At 41.6% G+C, this 18,601-nt stretch overlaps 3 protein-coding genes across 3 annotated transcripts; 2 read left to right on the top strand and 1 right to left on the bottom strand.

The window, feature by feature from the left end:
- Positions 1-1,860: 1,860 nt before the first annotated feature.
- Positions 1,861-2,734, bottom strand: LOC132265513 (protein D3-like). Its single transcript, XM_059766212.1, has 3 exons — positions 2,551-2,734; positions 2,151-2,494; positions 1,861-2,091 (listed from the first exon to the last, which is right to left on the bottom strand). Exons 1-3 carry the CDS (start codon positions 2,683-2,685, stop codon positions 1,944-1,946), a joined length of 627 nt encoding a protein of 208 aa, XP_059622195.1. The 5' UTR covers positions 2,686-2,734; the 3' UTR covers positions 1,861-1,943.
- A 9,493-nt stretch (positions 2,735-12,227) lies between these two features.
- On the top strand, positions 12,228-15,332 carry LOC132258050 (uncharacterized). The gene is made up of 2 exons (XM_059755155.1): positions 12,228-13,162; positions 13,391-15,332. The coding sequence occupies exons 1-2, from the start codon at positions 12,228-12,230 to the stop codon at positions 14,421-14,423; spliced, it is 1,968 nt and encodes a 655-aa protein (XP_059611138.1). The 3' UTR covers positions 14,424-15,332.
- Positions 15,333-16,153: 821 nt separating this feature from the next.
- Positions 16,154-18,090, top strand: LOC132257458 (actin-87E). The gene is made up of 3 exons (XM_059754367.1): positions 16,154-16,268; positions 16,536-16,747; positions 16,815-18,090. Exons 2-3 carry the CDS (start codon positions 16,558-16,560, stop codon positions 17,753-17,755), a joined length of 1,131 nt encoding a protein of 376 aa, XP_059610350.1. The 5' UTR covers positions 16,154-16,268; positions 16,536-16,557; the 3' UTR covers positions 17,756-18,090.
- Positions 18,091-18,601: the final 511 nt, after the last annotated feature.

Below are 18,601 nucleotides of genomic sequence, written 5' to 3'. Positions count from 1 at the left end.
TGTTATGATAGATTTATGATCAAGTTTGTCACATTCCGAGTAAATCAAAGTCATATATTGCCTTTTTTCAGTAATATTTGAACATTAATAAATGCATTTTCGTCACTATCCCATAACTCAATCTCACGTTTTCTTCAATATGAATAGAGTAAATTTATGAGAAAAAAGTGACATTTAAACACATAACTTATTAGCACTTGACGAAGTTACTCGAGGTTCAAGTTTATTATATTGTATAGCATAATTCCTGCCAATTTTCCAGAATTCATGAATAGTTACAAGAACACTGCTTAAGTTTCTCATGCAATTATCTCATTATACGTAAAATTGGACCAGAAACAACCGCTTATTAGTTGACTTGGTCCGTTTTATCCAATAATTTGCATTATCGTTAATTACTTTAAAGCTTTGAGTGCCTTTCATGCAAAATATGACACAATATATGGTGATAAATTGTGTATCACTTTGGCTCCAGCACGAGTGCCTTTACAAATGCTGTTTTTGGTCAAGAGTGTGGGTGTGACAAAGGTATTCCAGCAAACAACATCAACAAAATGTGCATTGATAAAAAAAACAGCTGGTATGAATGGTGAGCAATTTGTTCACCCAGTTTTCACCTACATTTGGTGTCTGTGCGCGAAATACAGTAATTCTCAAGGTTATTACGCAAAAAGCCCAAATGGAAAAGTTGCAGAGAGCAGAATTGACCAAAAAGCCAGTGAATTGAATAACAACTCCTTTGGCATTTCAGGCGGAAATCGCGCACGGCAAAGTGCTAAAAGTACTATTAATTTGGTCTTGAGGGAATTTCTGCGATCTTGCAGATCCGTATTGTTCCGTCAGTTGGGCTTTCGCAACTGACTCAGCCTCCACCTATTCGACCTCCGAAGTGCGCGAGGAACGGCGGGTAGATTGCATTCAATTATGCAGTTGCACACCTCAAAAATGCACCGACTTAAAATCGAAAGTCGTTCCAAACGACACGAGATTAATAAGATATATTTTGTTCAGATACAGAGCAAGTACATTTCGAACGCGAGTAAATATACATTTGGCGGCATGTCACACGTCACACTGTTTTCTTGTGGTTTCTCGCCGTCTCAAGTGCAGGTGAGCGTTCGTCAATCTAGACGCACATCAGCTCTGGGACTGTTCGTTACCGATGAAAAGCAATTGCACTTGTCTGATAGAATCAACAAATACCAGTAATGAGTCTCTTTAGGTTAATTAAATCATGTGGAAAAAGAAATCAATTAGCAGGTAGTTTCCCAGGTACGAAAATGGGTAAAATTTGTCTAATGGAAAATATGCATCTGGTGTTGGAAGACAATCGAGCCCAATTAAGTCACATTTCTCACTGTTTCTGCTGAGACTTCCTCAAGTGTAAACAATTTCTCTCCTCTCGCGCATTACGTAAGACGGTCTGGCCGCGTGTTGTTGCTCTTTTTCATCTCTTCTGTCTGCATTTTAAACTCGATTAATTAATAACATTGCAATTTATACATATAATATTGCACATAATTAGATATTGTGATGGTGAAGTTGAAAAAAGCCACAACAGTTCGTGCTCATCTAATTATGATTTACGCACAGGCCTTTTCATGGGCCTCTGGCTCGAGATTGTTGCGAAATTGTGTCCTCAGGGGCACTAAAAGACTTGCGTAAAAAGTCATTCGGTGAGTGAAAGAGTGGAGCAAAAAGAAGGCAAAAAGTGCCTCTGCAAAATGTGTATTTAAAATTCAGTCTCAATGAAAGTGACCGAGCCATTAAGTGAATATTATTTTCACTTCTTTTTGTTGCAATGACACTTGCATTTTACTGCAAGCGAGGGCGATGAAAATGACAAAAAGTCAATCCAGCAAAAAGGTATTTATTGGACAATTGATTATTGAGTGCATACAATTCTCGTATTCCATAATATTAAGTGCAGATTTATTTATTACTTATTCCTCATCTTCCATCTGAAATTGCGCATGCAATATCGGAACGTAATCATCAAATTGAGCCTGGTAGAAATTCCCTCCGAAAAGCTCAAGTGAATACTTCCCGGCAAACTCGTTGGTCGAAAACGATAAACGACATTTTATGACACTGAAAAAAAATGCTTGATTTTTAACTAAATTCCTCTCGTAAGAAATCAATCACTTTACTTTTTGGCGCACTTTTCTTCCTCTGAGAAATCAATTTTCCCATTCGGCTGCTTGAAAACCAAGAAAACGTATCGATGGAGTCCAGTGTCTTCCAGTGGACCTGAACCAATGTATTCAGCGAGAGTTTCGCCCTCAGACAAGTCATTGCCTGGAATATTTCCCACCAGCCAATGCTTTATAGCGCGAAGTGAAGGCTCTGCCCTAGTTGGGGCATCGAGACCCACTAAAAGGAGCGTGTAGAGATCCTCTGGATCTGATTCCCAAGTCACTATTGGCTCGTCCTTAACTTCCGTTGGCGTCAACTCATTCCCATAATTCGCCTCCGCATCGCTCGGATATTTTACCTTTCAAAGAGGAAAGGGAAGTGTAGATCACTCTTAATCTCCACTATCTGAATTACCTCTAATGGATTTTCAGGAGCACTCGAAATTCCATCTGGAACAATCTCAAAAGAGTGGAATTTGGAGGAAATGTCATCCTCAGCAATGACCACAACAACCGTAGAAATCACTAACAAAACCTTGCAAATCAACATATTAGATAGGAGCAGTGAATGTGACTGATCGCAACTAACTTTCCACGAACAATGTGATTTTCCACAAAAGAAGCATATTCAAATAGTCTTTGCTTAATTATACATTATAAAAAATGATGGCGAATTGAGACAAATTGCACACAATGTACTTTTTATTAGCGAGTTCTCACTAGTCAGATGTTTTGATAAAGCTTTGGGATGCGAATCTCTGTCTTTGTATTCTTGCATGAACAGAAAGATAAGATTTTACTTCAATATCGCTAGAAATTAATATTAAAGCATGACTACGAAAATGATAAGATGGTGAACATCCAAATTTATGTTATCAAATCAAGGTTAAAGAGTCGGAAGGACACAAGACGACTTCGACAATTACAGAGAAAGAAAAACAATGTAGATTCGAATCTGGCCGTTGATAATTCAAAACATTGCATGACACAATTTTCATGTAAAATTATGAGATTTAGATATCGATCTAGATGTCAAATACAGTAATTAGAAGGAATGGGCGGAGCAACAGAAAAGGCGGAGCGAAAATCACAATAAGCAGCGCTTGTGCTTTCTTTACCCGCAAATGTCCCATCATTGAGAAAGTTTTCGTGTAACTATTTGGTCATTTCCACACACATTTTATATGGTGTATCAAAATGACTTTTTACACTTGCTCCATTTATTGAACCTATCAAATTACGTATAATTGTTTGTTAGTTTTACTGCCCAAATGAGTCGTTTTTGTAGGCTGGAACCAGTGTATAAATTTTCTTGCATTTGCACAGTGTGTCTTAGTGATTTATTGTGGTTATATCTGATGACATTAACAGCCTTTTGCATTTAGTCCAGCATGCAATGCTGAAAGTGAATGCTTTCGTGGTATTGGGTGCACTTTTTAGATCAATTTCTAAGTGGACTTTTCACGTGGTGGAGCTGAATTTTTGATTTATGACGCCCGTATTAGCGCTTTACTCCCCACAGTGACAGATTTTCCGGTCTGAGATTCATCCGAAAGTTGATTTTGATTATGATGCAATTTATTAGCGATGCAAATTTTATGTAATTCATAAATTTTTGTTATTTTTTCACTCATTGTAGAGGCATTTTTTGTGTGTGACTCATGTTTTTTTTTGCATTTCATTCATTGGCAAAACATTCCGCAGTCACTCTCTCACGCGTGTGCGAGAGAGAAAGAGGCACTTTTCTTCCATCATTAACAGATTTATTAACAATTGATAATATGTGAGATGCTGTGTGATTATGCGAAGATTTGTAATCTCTCCTTAGGTCGGTTTTTTGCTTTCCTCCCATGGCAATTGCATAAGAAGTCTGGTGCGATGCTTGATCTAAATTTCAATGTGGAGATTGTTTGAGGAAAATAGAGGGAAATGTAGACAAAATGACAAGAGGAAAAAAAATATTTGTACTGCTTTCGCTATTGACTGAGATAATCAATTGCGGGTAAAATGGCTTGAGTCACAATATTGCTAAATACTTTTTTCCCTCATTGTTTCCACATATCATTCTAAAGTAGAGCTAAAAGCATTCGTCTGTCGTGAGTTTGGTTGTTTTGTTGCATTTGCATATGTAATTTTCCTGAGTGCTATAAACACTCTTCATTCACATCGTTCTCAAAATATACACCCATTTAAATGTAACCATTCGGGAGATTTACTATAAACTCACGACTTTTCACTCACTTAAGGGGGAGTGTAAGTAATAAGTCCGCGAAAGTATATTGGTAAATTGCACAAAATGTAAACACTTCAGGGAGTGTTTTATGGCATTTCATCGGTTAACGTGAAGTCAGATGACTTTCCAGCCGATTTTTGATTAGTTGAGAGCCTCCGCATTTCTTTACTTTCACGGGCCACCGAACAAATGCATTGCGTACACTTTCTTGCGCGATTGATTCGCCAATCGCGAGATGATGAGGAATTTTTGAGAAAGGGAGTCACACTCGCGGCCTGAAGAAGTCAAGGTGTTTTCTTGTGTTTTGTCCCCATTCGAGTGTCACGTGAAAATGGAAAGGAAAAAGTCACAGCGTGAATTTTCCTTTGGCGCAATGTCTCTTGACCTTTTCTATGTCTTTTCCAGCACGAGCGCGCTTTGCGAGTACAGAATTGGGGTCTCAATACTCAAAGTGAATACATAAAGAGTGATCAGACGAGTGATATTTACTCGCGATCTCTGTACGCGACCAACATCAACGGCTGAGATCATGTAATTCGAGTGATTGTGAAGCGAGTGTGTTTTGGTCAAAAGTTCAGACTCTTTTCTTATTTAGATCTCGCGCGCACTTGCTGCTCTGCTGTTGCACAATTTTGCTGTAATTTGATAACTATTATCTGTGCTGGAAAGAAAGTGAGTTCCTTGTCTTTCAGTGCAATTCTAATCCGCTCACAAGTGTATACATAGCGTGAACTCTGTTGCATTCAAGGGGCATTTATTTGGAGACAACATGAAATAGATTAATTTTAAACATTTGTTTAATTATGACATTGAAATCATCGCCTCCATGAAGCCTATTCCTATTTGATTTTGGGAAAGATATGTTTGGGAACAAAATGATATTCTAACAAAGTAATAAAAATTCGCATTAATCAACAAAGCAGATCCGCCAAATATTCTCCCCTTGATTGCTGCAAATTTTTACGTAATACTGCATTTGCTTCATTTATTTTCCAACGAACTTTTCTGCTTTTCAGCTCTAATAAGCACCACCTCCTCGTGTGGTCGAATTGAGGCGGTCCATCTGGCAAAATATGTGCATGTTGATACAATTTCCCGCCGATTCACCTTCAAAATTCAACAGTCTGCATTTTTCACTCGTCATGCATTATCATGAGGGCAATTGGGAGGAAAAAGAGCATAAAATGTTACGAATTAATTGTGATCTCGCATGCTAAATGAGGTAAAGGTAAAATTCACGTGTCAATATCATTCTGCTGTGCAGACTTGTCACATTGTGTGACTCGCTGTGGTCAATGATGTGTCTCCAGGCAGTACAAATTAATGTGAAATTATTACTTGCATTTGTCCAGGTTGCATTTAACGATCAGTGTGGCCGAGTGAGTGGGAGATGAAAGAGCTAAATTGATTTTAATTGCAGAGGAAACGGAGAAATTGTCACAGAGGCCGATCAATTTTATTTTTACCTAACTCTCTTTGGCAATGTTCCTTGGAAATTAATAACCATTGAAAATTTACTCAATCCCAGTCTCATTGAATTAAATTGACTCTTGTGGCCGCTTTTGTACTCACAAGTGGATTTAGCGTTCCCTCTTTTCGGCAGCGCAGCCAAACGTGATTAGGAAGTTGAGATGATTGAAAAGATACGGTGAAAATTTGTATGCACAACACTTCAGAGTTTCATCTTTCACAGATGCGCCCGTGAAAGTGAATTATGACGAATTTTCCCAATCAATATATTTCGTGTTTTGACGATCGCACTGCAATAAATTCCACAGATGATCGTCTCCTTTCACTGCACTAAAATTTCACTCTGTTCTTCCCTTTTCCGCGGCTATTTATGGCACCGAAAACATCTTCATTCACTGATAATGAACCACTGCTTGACTGTCTTCTATGGCGAGAGGCGAAGAACTTGCGGAGCGCCGACCAACAAACCGTTCCGTTTGAAAATCAACCAGCAACTGCGTGTCTGAAGTGAATGGTGGAATAAATTTATATAAAATTGCACCTCTTACCACTGACTGGTTCCCGTGTTGGTGTGGCGAAGAAGTTGAGGAGCCGCACCGCCTAGAGAACGGCCAAGAGGCACCTGGAAATTTGTCGCCTGCCCAGCTCAGCTGTCAAGGATCTCTTTTTGCTCCTGAGCTCTCAATTCACTGGAACTGCTATTATGTGGCCAGCCAAACAATTCTATAAGCGCGAGTGGAAAATTTTGGAATGTTTCCGTGTCAATAGGTGTGATTTTGAAAGAGAAATTTAATGGGAATATAAAATTTATTGAGTAATTGCTGATGATCAGTGCATCAATTTGCATCCAAACCTGTGAACAGTTGTAAAATTTTACATTTATAAATAAAGGAAGAAGAGGATTTGTACTGTAAATGTTCCATTTTTCCTGATTTACATATCGATCAGTATTATTTATCAAACACTAAATTTTATTCATATTAATAGAGAAATCACGTTAGACTCTATCAAAACATGCAATAAATTGTGAATTTGCAAAAATTTGCATGGCTCATCACTAAATTAAGCAAATATTTGATGAAAAGCACCGGAAGGTATGTTTCGATAAGATAAGTGGCATTTGATCTACTTCAAATGCAAGACGGTTAAACGGTAGTAAAATTCAGAGTGAGTCAAAAATGAAAATTGCTTCGAAAATGACACAGAGCATAACAAGTAAATTGGCTGAGTTTTATTGCTGAAGCGATAAATTAGAAAGACAATAATTATCAACTTTACAACATAATCAATTTATTTGATCAATTCTACCTTTACGCAATGGTTTATTAGCATTTTCACGGGAAATTGAGACAGAGTTTCAATTAATGCGGCAGACTTTCTTCGCTGGATTTGCTGGAATCCATTTCAGAGCTCTTTTGGCCATTTCGCACCCACCAAAGTGACTATTTAGGCAGTGTGACAGTACAATAGTAATGAGTGCAAATTCTCATCGCATGGAATTTAAGTGCAAGTGAGACATTTAATTATGCGACACGCAAGAACAATTTGTGAGATACACGGCGTTTCGATATTTGCTCGGTCGCCACATTCCCATCCCATAAATCTTTTTAAGGAAATTGGAGCAGAGGTTTTTCATTTAATTGCCTGTCTAATAAATTTTTCGTTTGTCTGTCCTATTGCATAAAAGAATTATTATTTTGGGCAGCGCGGAGTGATTTTTTGGGCTGGTAAATGATTTAATTTAATCTCCTCCGAATTGAGCACTATTGTTCGACACTCTGCGATGAATTCCGCATGAGGGAAAAGAAGTGAGAAAGAGGAGAAGAAAGTGAAAGTGTCTCGCGATGATAAGATGCGTGGAAACTTTGAGACTTTTTCCTCGCCGTGTGTAACGCAAAAATGATCGGTTTCGTGTGAATTTGGGTCAAATATGATGTTGCGCAAAGAGAGGCCCGAAAAGTCAGACACTGAGCATGAATGAATCTTTTGAACTTGAATTTTTCACGGAGGCAGAAACAAGAGAAAGACTCATTAGAGATTAATTGCCAGAGATTTTTGTGTAGCAAACAATTCGCCCGAAATGCATGAACTTTTCAGAGACGAACAACAAGACGTTTTTGGCACTTATTGAACTCTGGGCAAAATTGTGCGACTTTCACTTTTTTTTGGGTGGTGAGGAATTTTGGGTGTTTCAAGAACTTCCATTTCAGCCCCAAGGAAGTGGGCTGAAAATGTCTGCCAGCTAATATAAATTATGAAACAATCAATAAACATCACTCAACGCTCTCAACACTATTTATGTGGCGAAGTTTTGATAAAGCTCTGCCTATTGCACAAATAATTTCATGTGCCGCTCGCGTCAAGGTGAAGACTTTTCGTCAAGGAAAATTTCCTCCAATTGAACTGAAATTATGAAATGCTGAATTCCGTCTGATGAGGAGGTTGTTTTTTTTTCCTTTATTTACCGCCGAAAGAGCACGCGAATATCAATTTCACACTGAGACGCACAGACACGGCGCAAAATACGGCCGAAATTGTAAAAATAAATTACAATGCTTAATAAATGGACTAATAATTGCCTGGTGGGCTGTTTTTGCACACCATTCCAGGTGGATTGATTCTTTCGCGGTAGGCAATGAATGTTTAAATGAAGTCATGAGGGAATTAATCTAATGGAATAAATGCCAAGAGTTGAAAATTCCCAGTCAAGACACTCCAAATTGAAATATTGAACTTGGCGTCGTTTTTTGCCCACTCACGAAAGTCTATTTCATTTTAATTGTCTCAAATTACCAGGTTTTTTTGCCAATATTTTGATGGCAGCCACTTTAATTGACTTTTCACGAGACATTATTTATGATTGACTGGGAAAAGTGGAGGAAAATTGCCCGAATTATGGCTGAGAGTTGTCAATAAGTCAGCGAGAAGAGTATTTCGTGACAAATTCTTTCATGTCCGCATGAAGGTATAGAATCAGAGACGGAAAACGAGCTCTAGAATTTCACCGACAGTCAATCTAGTCATCTTCTCAATGGTAGGTCACAACTTCCTCCAGCTCGCTGGGAAACAAGTTCAGTGGATTCATAAATAAGACAAAAAGCATATTTTGAGAATTCTATCCAGATCAGTGACTTTGACACAGAAAAAAGACAAACGCATAGAAATAGCAAACGTTATATCACCAGTGCTTGAGGTGAAAAACTCCACGAATTTCTTAGTGGGAAGTACAGTTTTTACGCGGAATACGGAGTTTTTTGCTAGCTCAATCACGCCACGTGAAAACAGAATTTCCTCAATGGAAAAATTCCTCAGACTTCCTCGTGCAGGAACCCATGAATAGATCGATCAATCACGATCGCTCTAATTAGCTATTAATGCTGAGATGTGAGGACAATTGTGATCTATGGCGATCATATCGATCACGATCGCGAGTGATCTTTATACAACGATGGTGGCCTTTCGAGAAAAAAGAGATTCTTTCGAACAATAGAGACCGAATGACGCAAAGGCTATGAATTGGCCAAGAGATTGCGCTCAACTTCTCTATCTCGTATAGTTGGAGATATCAGACAATGTCTCTGCGACCGGTTCTTACGGTTTTTGCGATGTTCTCTTGTCTCAAGATATTGAATACACATTGCAATAGCCAAGAGGGCAGACAACTGACAAAAAGCACTAATCATAGAATCAATTCATATTAGGAACTTTCTCAATTCCATCCATTTATATTGATATTGCAAATAAAGACTTATTTCTTGTACGTTTTGCAAGACAGATGCTCATCCCAAGACGTCACACTTCAAGATCTAGTTCAGTTAAGATGTTTCAGCGGGAAATTTTCAGACGAAACACCTTCACATTTTTTAGTTGTCTTCCCTTTGGCTGCAAGCCAGCGGCCAAGCTGTGATTGAATTGAGAACTCGCGATCGTACTTGAGGTGGTCAAATAGTATTTTTTGTATCAATTTTTTTTCGTGTCTCTCACATATGCCCATAATGAATGAAGCTCAATAACTCAATGCCACAAACAAGTTGAATGCCACAAGTAAATATTTTCGTCCCAAGCATTCAACTTCTTTGCCGAATGTTGAGTGTGTTTTGATGGAAATTTGTGAATTGCACAGACAAACAAACAAACCTTAGAGATGCTATCAAGGCGTAATAAATTATGAACCTATCATATTTCAATTAATTCTAATTCTGATCCGTGTGTGATAAAATCACATTAAATCAATTTGAATGGGTTTATTTGTGCCTTAATTTGCCAATGTGAAGTTTCTCGGGCAATCATTGAAGAAGCGTGTATTGGGTAAATATTGCAAAACGCTTTGTGATCCAATTCCATTGTGCATCTCGTGATTTTTCCACGCAATGCGATGAGAAGAAGAAATTTTTCGTGGCGAATTTTCATTCGACAAAAGAGACACGATGGTCTTTTCGACTTCTCTCAGCGCCATGCTGAGCAAAAATAGGGCATTTATCGTAACACGGCTGCTTATTAAAGCGTTCTGCAACAATTCTTTGATTTGTGTCTTGTATGTGGCTTTTCTATGCAACGACGAAGAGATTTAATCGCCATAGACTCGATCGCAATTTGTGGGTGTGTCACGCGGGCGCAACATTGTTGTGCCTTTTTTATTCACTGCACTTGAACATGCTTGCAAATTACTTTTACCATTTAATGCATGGTGTCATGCAAAGTAAATGACTCAATCAGAACCTGCGAATTTCTTGGCTCACTTCTCAAACACTGACCATAAGCATGATCTTCGTGCAGAAAATCATCTGCCGTGCAGTGAATCTTCTCACGTAATATTTTTCACACTTTGTAGGCTTTGTAGTCTTTCCGCGAGTGTGTAAAACATTTATAAAGGCATTTGGAACGTTTTGAACAGAAAAATTACACTGTTAAGCTCCACTGACACAGTGAACTCTTGCTCTTTTCCATGTTTTACCGATGTTGCCTAAAGTGCGGAAATGACTTCGTGTGTGTGTTTTTGGCGGCAAAGAGCAGAAGAACCACCCAAGTCTTTCCTACATGATTGCATTGCAATATTACACTGATAAGGGCGTTATTTACAAGGAAAAACGGTTGCATGGCGAACATCGTCAGCCGACAATCACACATTGTGTAACTAATGACTGCTAAGTGGGAGTCAAACAAGTGAAACAAAGTAATTAATATATCGCTGAAAAAATCCCCTTAGGTAACGAGAATTCGTACAATTTGATAGAGTTTCTGACGAATCTTCCAGAACACAAATTAAAGCAAATGAAACTTCTGAAACACGAGATTGTTAACCATTTAGATCAGAGAAAAGGTAGTTTAATTTGTTCAGTTATTTGAGAATTCTAATATGTAGAAACATACATTATTTATGTCTTAATATATTCATGAAATGTATTCAGACTAACTTACAAGCCTAAATCAAATAAAGAAACTCGTAAAATTGGCGATACCATAAATGTTATTGTGGCCGATTTTATCACTAAATTCTTTCCTGTGCGTGCACTCGGCAATAATTTCTAGTGAAGCACGTGATTGATAAAGTCAAAAACTGAAAAAAGTGCACTAAATTGAGTTTATGAGCCGATTCACAAGTTAAAACATTCAATTTATCGCTTCCAAGTGATCATCCGTCACTCAAAAAACCGCACAGCGGAAATTTTTCTGGCATTTAAAATGCCTTCTGAGCAAAAGTGTGGGCGGAAAGAGTGATTGGGAAAATATCAAGAGTGATTTAATGAGGAAATGCTGTTCCATCGACTGAAAAATGCAATTCTTTGCTACATTTTTCACTCACAATTAGAATGCCTTTCAAGGCTTTTCGTGTTCTGTAGCAACAGAGATTTTTTTTCCACTGCATAAAATAATTGAAAGGTACAATAATGTGAAAAGCTATGATTTTCCTGCTTCAATTGGCGGTGGAGTTGAAAGTATGGCGGATATTTTTGCAGCCAAACACCCACAAATTGATCGAAAAATGGGCAATATTGATTAATTGTTTCTGGAACGAATTCGCGAAATATTTGAGCGTTTGAACTCAATTACTGTTATGAATTCATTTCTACCTTTTCCGTGATATTCCTCTGCGTACCGAAAATACTTTAATAATCGCCACTGTGAGACCGAAGAATTGTGATATAGTTTCAATAAAAATGTTGCTGCAAGAACATCAATTTCGCTCACGATTAATTGAAGAAAAATTGCTCGAATTCTTTCACGAGCTTCTCTCGTGTTCTTTCATATAGTTGAAATGGTTGAAATGGTGAGAGATTTCTTCCACCTTCGCAACATTGTGTGAATGTCTATAAAGTGTAACAGAAATTCTTTTTGCTCCCTTCATTTATAGTGAAATTCGGAAACAAATTGCTCAACTTGCCAGAAGAATGGTGCTTATAAAAGCTTCCCTTTTCACTACTTTCTGTGTGCTGTTCTTTGGAAATGACCTGTGGAAAGTGAATGGTTTGATCGACATTGATGGCATCAGCAGCGATTCATCGCTGGAAATTGCTCCGTGCATTCTGAAGCTGTGCGAGAAGTACTTTCGCTCGAAGAAGAAGACTCAAGGATCTCTGGCCATCGTTAATCTCACACCGGATGCCTCTCTCTTTCAAAAGAGCGTGCTGGAGAACCTCAATGAAAATGAGCGCCACGAGTTGGCTGTGATGGTTAAAGACGCCCGCAAGAAGCACTGGAACGCGTCGCACGTGACGGAGAAGGCGAAGAATTACTTCATGCTCTTGAAGGACTCCTCAGAGTTGAATCGCACGATTAAGCAACTCCACGCACTGCCCACGTGGAATCCTCTGGCCCAGGTCGTCGTCTTCATCACCGAAGAGATGACACCGGATGATTTGGATGTGCAAATGAGGAACATCTTCACAGAATTGCAACAACAGGGTGTCTTCAATGTGAATATAATGTCGCGAAGGCATCAATCAAACCTGATTCAGGTCATCACTTGGTTTCCCTACGAAGGCACCAACTGTGCAGACAAAATCGATAATTTGCGGTTGATTGACGAGTGCACATTCCTTGAGAACGATAACAAATTCGTGGAGAAGAGCTTCTTCACCGATTGGGTGAAAATTCCAGTGACCTACAATGGATGCCCTTTGCGAGTCTCCAGCGGAAATTGGCTGCCCTACACAGTTTATGACGAAGAGGAGGGCTTCACGAAGGGAACGGAAGTCTTCATGGTGCAGACGATGACGCACAGGATGAACATGAAACCAATCTACACTCTGATGAACATCACGAAGATGAACTACTTCGGCAGCAAAGACAACGCAGTGCTTTTCTACTCAGACATCTTGGATGGGTGAGTCGACTTTTTCAACCACGATTTATGCCTAAAGGGATGAAGCACTGTCTGCCAAAATCCCAACTCCGCAATAAGCTAATAATAGCGAATGCTTTTTCTGTTTACAACTATTTTCTTAATGCACACTAAAAAACGTATGGCAAACAACTTTCAATTGGCGAACTTGACCAAAAGAATGGCCTCTGAATAATGAATTTTTTCAAAGATCTTTCATTTGATTTTCAGCACCTCTGAGATCATGATCGGTGGCTTGACTGAGAATTCCATCAGCCGAAAGATGCTCTCCACGTCGATTCCCTACTTCCAGGACGACATCACGTTTTGTGTGGGAAAGGCGGCTTTGGCGCCGCACTGGATGAACGTCTTTGCCATCTTCAATCTCTCCATTTGGCTCTTCACCATCGTCTCTCTTTACGTCACTGGATATCTCCTGCGCACCTTCAGTCGCATGGACACTGCGGAGACGGGGAATATCATCTGGGCGCTGCTCCAGACGCTCGCCGTGACGCTTTACACCTACGGAAGTTACAACCCGCGTCGCTTCTTCGCGCGTATCTACTTCTGCTGCCTTATGATCTACGGTCTGCACTTCAACACGGCCTACGCCAGCTTCCTCATCACTGTATTGACCAGGCCGCGGTACGAGGTCCAGGTGAGCTCCCTGCCGATGGCCGTGGCGGAATCTTATCACTTCGTGGGCAGTGAGAACTCCCTTAACTACTTCACCAAAGATGACGCTCAGTCCACGTACGTGCGGCGCATGTTCACGATCTGTCCGGATATAGACGCGTGCCTGCAGCGCGTGAGACACGACAGTGAATTGGGTGTCGCTGTGTCGCGCCAGCACGCCCGGAACAGCCCACTGATCGATGAGAGCGACATGTTCTGCTTCCACCGCGCCGAGAACATCTACAGCTATTCCGTGTCAATGCTTGTGAAGCGGGACTTCCACCTCCTGCCCAAGATCAACGACATCATCCGCACGATCCTCGAGTCCGGGCTGCTGTACAAGTGGCAGAAGGACAGCGAGGTCAGCAAGGTGCAGAGCACGCCCACAGAAGGCGGAGAAGGCTCAGCGACGCAGATCGTGCTGGGCATCAGCCACGTTCAGGGCGCCTTCATCGTGCTGGGCTTGGGACTTGTCGTCTCCGCCGTGGCGTTCTCGACCGAGTGGCTCATATTCCTGGCCATCCAGCGCGATCTCCGCGGCGCCACATTCCTCAAGAGCCACATCGAGAAGATGCTGTGCTGCGATTGAGCAGATGGAGCGCGTCTCCCACTCGCGGGTGGGAATAAGGCGCGATTTCATTGTCACACGCACACACCTTACAGGGGATGAGGAGTGGGTAAAAATAGATGGAATTTTCTGTTTATACCGCACAGAAAGAGCGCGAAAGTGAAGAGTGAAAAATTGTTGAAGGTGGAGAGAGAGAATGAAATTCTCAATTCTCAGCTAGGAAAGCGTGCCAGGAAATTACAGATATAGCAATCACTCAAGCTTTTAGGATCAATGTTACATTGCCAGAGAAGTATTAATATCCGAAGTATGATTATAATGTAAATTCCACATGAAAGGAAGTTCTTTTCATTACGGTGAATGTTTCTGCATTTTTCCTTCCATCAACGCCTTAAAAATTGACACTGCAAATGTACGATTTTTCCAGAAAAACGCGGTGTATAAAACGAAAACATAGTTCGTAACGTTCGCAAGTTGCAGAAAAGAGCGAATATTTCAAACACCGAGTGATTCTCGGTGTCACTAATTGAGAACTGATATTGAAAAAAAATTGAAAGTGGTCAATTTCAATAATGACAATAAACATCAGAAATCAAGAGAAACACAGAATTTTTAATTTAAAAATCCAATAAAATGTTACTTTCATTATCATTCTTCATTAATATTCCTGACGTTCTTGGCTATTTTTTTATAAACTTGGAAACGAAGAAAAATTAAAGAACTTACTAAGGATAAATACTATTACAGAATAATAATAGAATTTAGCAATCTTTACGTCATGAAAATCTTTTATTTGAACTCAATGAGATTATTTATAATTTTGCAGAGCAAATTTTTCTGTGAAAAATGGTGAAAAATCAATACACATTCAACACTGTAATTATGGAATAACAAAGTAGGATTTTATGATTTGAACTTAAAACCAATAAAAACGTCTGCACACACAATTGTTAAATTGATATCATCGTGCGATTTCATCAAGGATTTCATCTGAGCTGAGGACATCAGAAGAATCAGCGTCAACAATAAGTCTGCCAAGCCTGCTCAATGCTTCATTTCATCGTCTCCCATCCGCACATATCGGCACTGTTTGAATTACCATATCAGTTTTGAGGCACCCTGGCTGATGATGACGACGTTAATGATCGAATGTGCGCCCAATGATGCCTCTTGTGGATGGAGAAAAATGATGCGTGCGGCTTGGGATTGTGGGTGTTGGGAAAACATGTACACACACTCACGCGGGGGGAATTCACTCCCCCTCGCGTAGCATTGGGTGTAAAAATAACACTTTTTTCCTAAACGACTGCGTCCGATTTTAGGATGGATTCTATGCCACAATGTACATATTTTTTTCTGCTTCTCATCACTTTAATTGGCTCGTGTGTGTGTTGGTTTTGAGCATTTTGGGGGAAAAATGCTTGAGCAATGATTGCTCAAGAGGGCATTTCGGTGGGGTTTGGGGAAATCCGGGATGGAAATGTGCTGGAGGATGTCAGGAAGTGCGGTCGGCGATCTCGTGGAGGGGGTGATCTTCCCGCCTCGCCACTATCGGCCTTTACGATCAAATATGGTGCTGTATCGCACAGAATAGTGGCCGTTCTGCATCTCTTTTCCGTGCTGCCGATCCATGTATGGGATGCTCAGTTGAGGATTCCGACGGCTCTTGCGCTGCTTGTGTGTGTTTTTGTCTATTTCGGTCGGCGACGGTGGCATCGGGATGCCACGCCAGGCCAAGCCGAGGGCGGAGATCGGCTCTCCGACGCGGAGCATATAAATATTGCCATAGGGACAATCCAGAGCTCACTCGCAGTTCTGCAGTACAGAGGCTGACACAGTGCCCGATTTTAAATTCTAGTGCTAACGGTTAGTGTGACTTCCTTTTATCCTACTTTTATTGGGGATTTACTCGAGGAGGACGGAGATTCTGGGATATTTCACAGTGAAGTGTGAAGTGGAGGAATAACACACACAAAGCTCAGGAATATATTGTGAGAAAAGTGAAGATTCCTCCCTCCTCCTCGACTAAAGAAGGGCTAAAGATAGAAGAAAGAGAAGAGCAGATGGAGGAAGCTGGGAAGATGATGGGAAACAGATGGCGAGGGCGTAATTCACGTGGCATTCTCGTTGCAGGAAGACCCAGCAAATCTCCAAAATGTGTGACGATGAGGTTGCGGCTTTAGTGGTGGACAATGGCTCCGGAATGTGCAAGGCTGGTTTCGCTGGAGATGACGCTCCACGCGCCGTCTTCCCATCCATTGTCGGTCGCCCAAGGCATCAGGGAGTGATGGTCGGCATGGGTCAGAAGGACTCCTATGTGGGAGACGAGGCCCAGAGCAAGAGAGGTGAGTTCAACGCTGCGTGAGGAGGGAATTCGCGCCTCTACATGACACTTTCCGTGCTTGTCCGCAGGTATCCTCACCCTGAAGTACCCCATTGAGCACGGTATCATCACCAACTGGGATGATATGGAGAAGATCTGGCACCACACCTTCTACAATGAACTGCGCGTCGCCCCCGAGGAACACCCCGTGCTCCTCACAGAGGCCCCACTCAACCCAAAGGCCAACAGAGAGAAGATGACCCAGATCATGTTTGAGACGTTCAACGCCCCAGCCATGTATGTTGCCATCCAGGCCGTGCTCTCCCTGTACGCCTCCGGTCGTACCACCGGTATCGTGCTGGACTCCGGCGATGGTGTCTCCCACACCGTCCCCATCTACGAGGGTTACGCCCTTCCCCATGCCATCCTCCGTCTTGACTTGGCCGGTCGCGATCTCACTGACTACCTCATGAAGATCCTCACTGAGCGCGGCTACTCATTCACCACCACGGCTGAGCGGGAAATCGTGCGTGACATCAAGGAGAAGCTGTGCTATGTCGCCCTGGACTTCGAGCAGGAGATGGCCACCGCCGCCGCCAGCACGTCCCTGGAGAAGAGCTACGAGCTCCCTGACGGTCAGGTCATCACCATCGGCAATGAGCGCTTCCGTTGCCCCGAGTCTCTCTTCCAGCCTTCCTTCCTGGGTATGGAATCCTGCGGTATCCACGAGACCGTGTACAACAGCATCATGAAGTGCGATGTGGACATCAGGAAGGACCTGTACGCCAACATTGTCATGTCCGGCGGCACCACCATGTACCCCGGTATTGCCGATCGCATGCAGAAGGAGATCACCGCCCTGGCCCCATCCACCATCAAGATCAAGATCATCGCTCCCCCAGAGCGCAAGTACTCCGTCTGGATCGGTGGCTCCATCCTGGCCTCCCTGTCCACCTTCCAGCAGATGTGGATCTCCAAGCAGGAATACGACGAGTCCGGCCCTGGCATCGTCCACCGCAAGTGCTTCTAAGCTCAGCGCCCCCCAGACACCGAGCAGGAAGAGAGAGGAGGGAAGGAGTTTAAGATCGCGCGGATAGGAAGATTCATCTATTTATTTTTCTATTTCTAATAAGTTACAACACCCGTTTTACCACCCAAAACTAAAGATTACCTCCCACAACCACCATCCCGTGGGCACGACGTCATCCTTCAAAGACTGCATTTCAACACCATCAAGTCAAAGAATGTCTAATCTTGAAGAACATCAATCAGAATAAAAAAGAAAGGAGAAAAATTTGATCATGTGATTGGTATTATGTAAAAAAACAAAGAATGAATTGAAATAATAACGAAAAACAAAGAATATCTCATTATGCATTTCATTGCTTTTGACTTCTCTCACCATTCACATGATCAAAAGACATGAGAGCCTTTCGCGCATAAGAAGCACACCAAAAACACTTGTCTTTTCAATGGAATTCCACACGTCCCTCCGCATTTCCGCTCTGTGGATCGCGCGCGATCGAGTTTCTCTCGATGGAGGAGCCAAAAATAGCCCGGAAGGCGCGCGCGATCTCATGTGCCTTATGGGAATTTTATTGGCGTCCCGCCAAAACTCCCGCGCGCGTCGTATTTAGTCATCTTCGCTGAGTTTTTCCCACCACACTTGCGTAACGAACTCGCTGACCATTCTTAGGAGCATCGCTTTGAGACGCTTTGGAAGCGCGCGCTCTCTTTCGCCGTGGGGGATTTATTAATAAAGCTATTCTGTGTGCGCCTCGACGCCCAAAAAGGCAGCACACTTGTTGCCATCGCTCGCCATCTTCCGCATTTCGCCTGTCTTCACTTCGTGCCAGCGATCGCGCACCCCCTAATT

Source organism: Phlebotomus argentipes, unplaced genomic scaffold, assembly GCF_947086385.1.
Source record: "Phlebotomus argentipes unplaced genomic scaffold, Phlebotomus argentipes genome assembly contig_6, whole genome shotgun sequence".
NCBI lineage: Eukaryota > Metazoa > Arthropoda > Insecta > Diptera > Psychodidae > Phlebotomus > Phlebotomus argentipes.
Note: the sequence above shows the minus strand (reverse complement) of the source record. Positions and strands in the feature narration are given on the sequence as shown.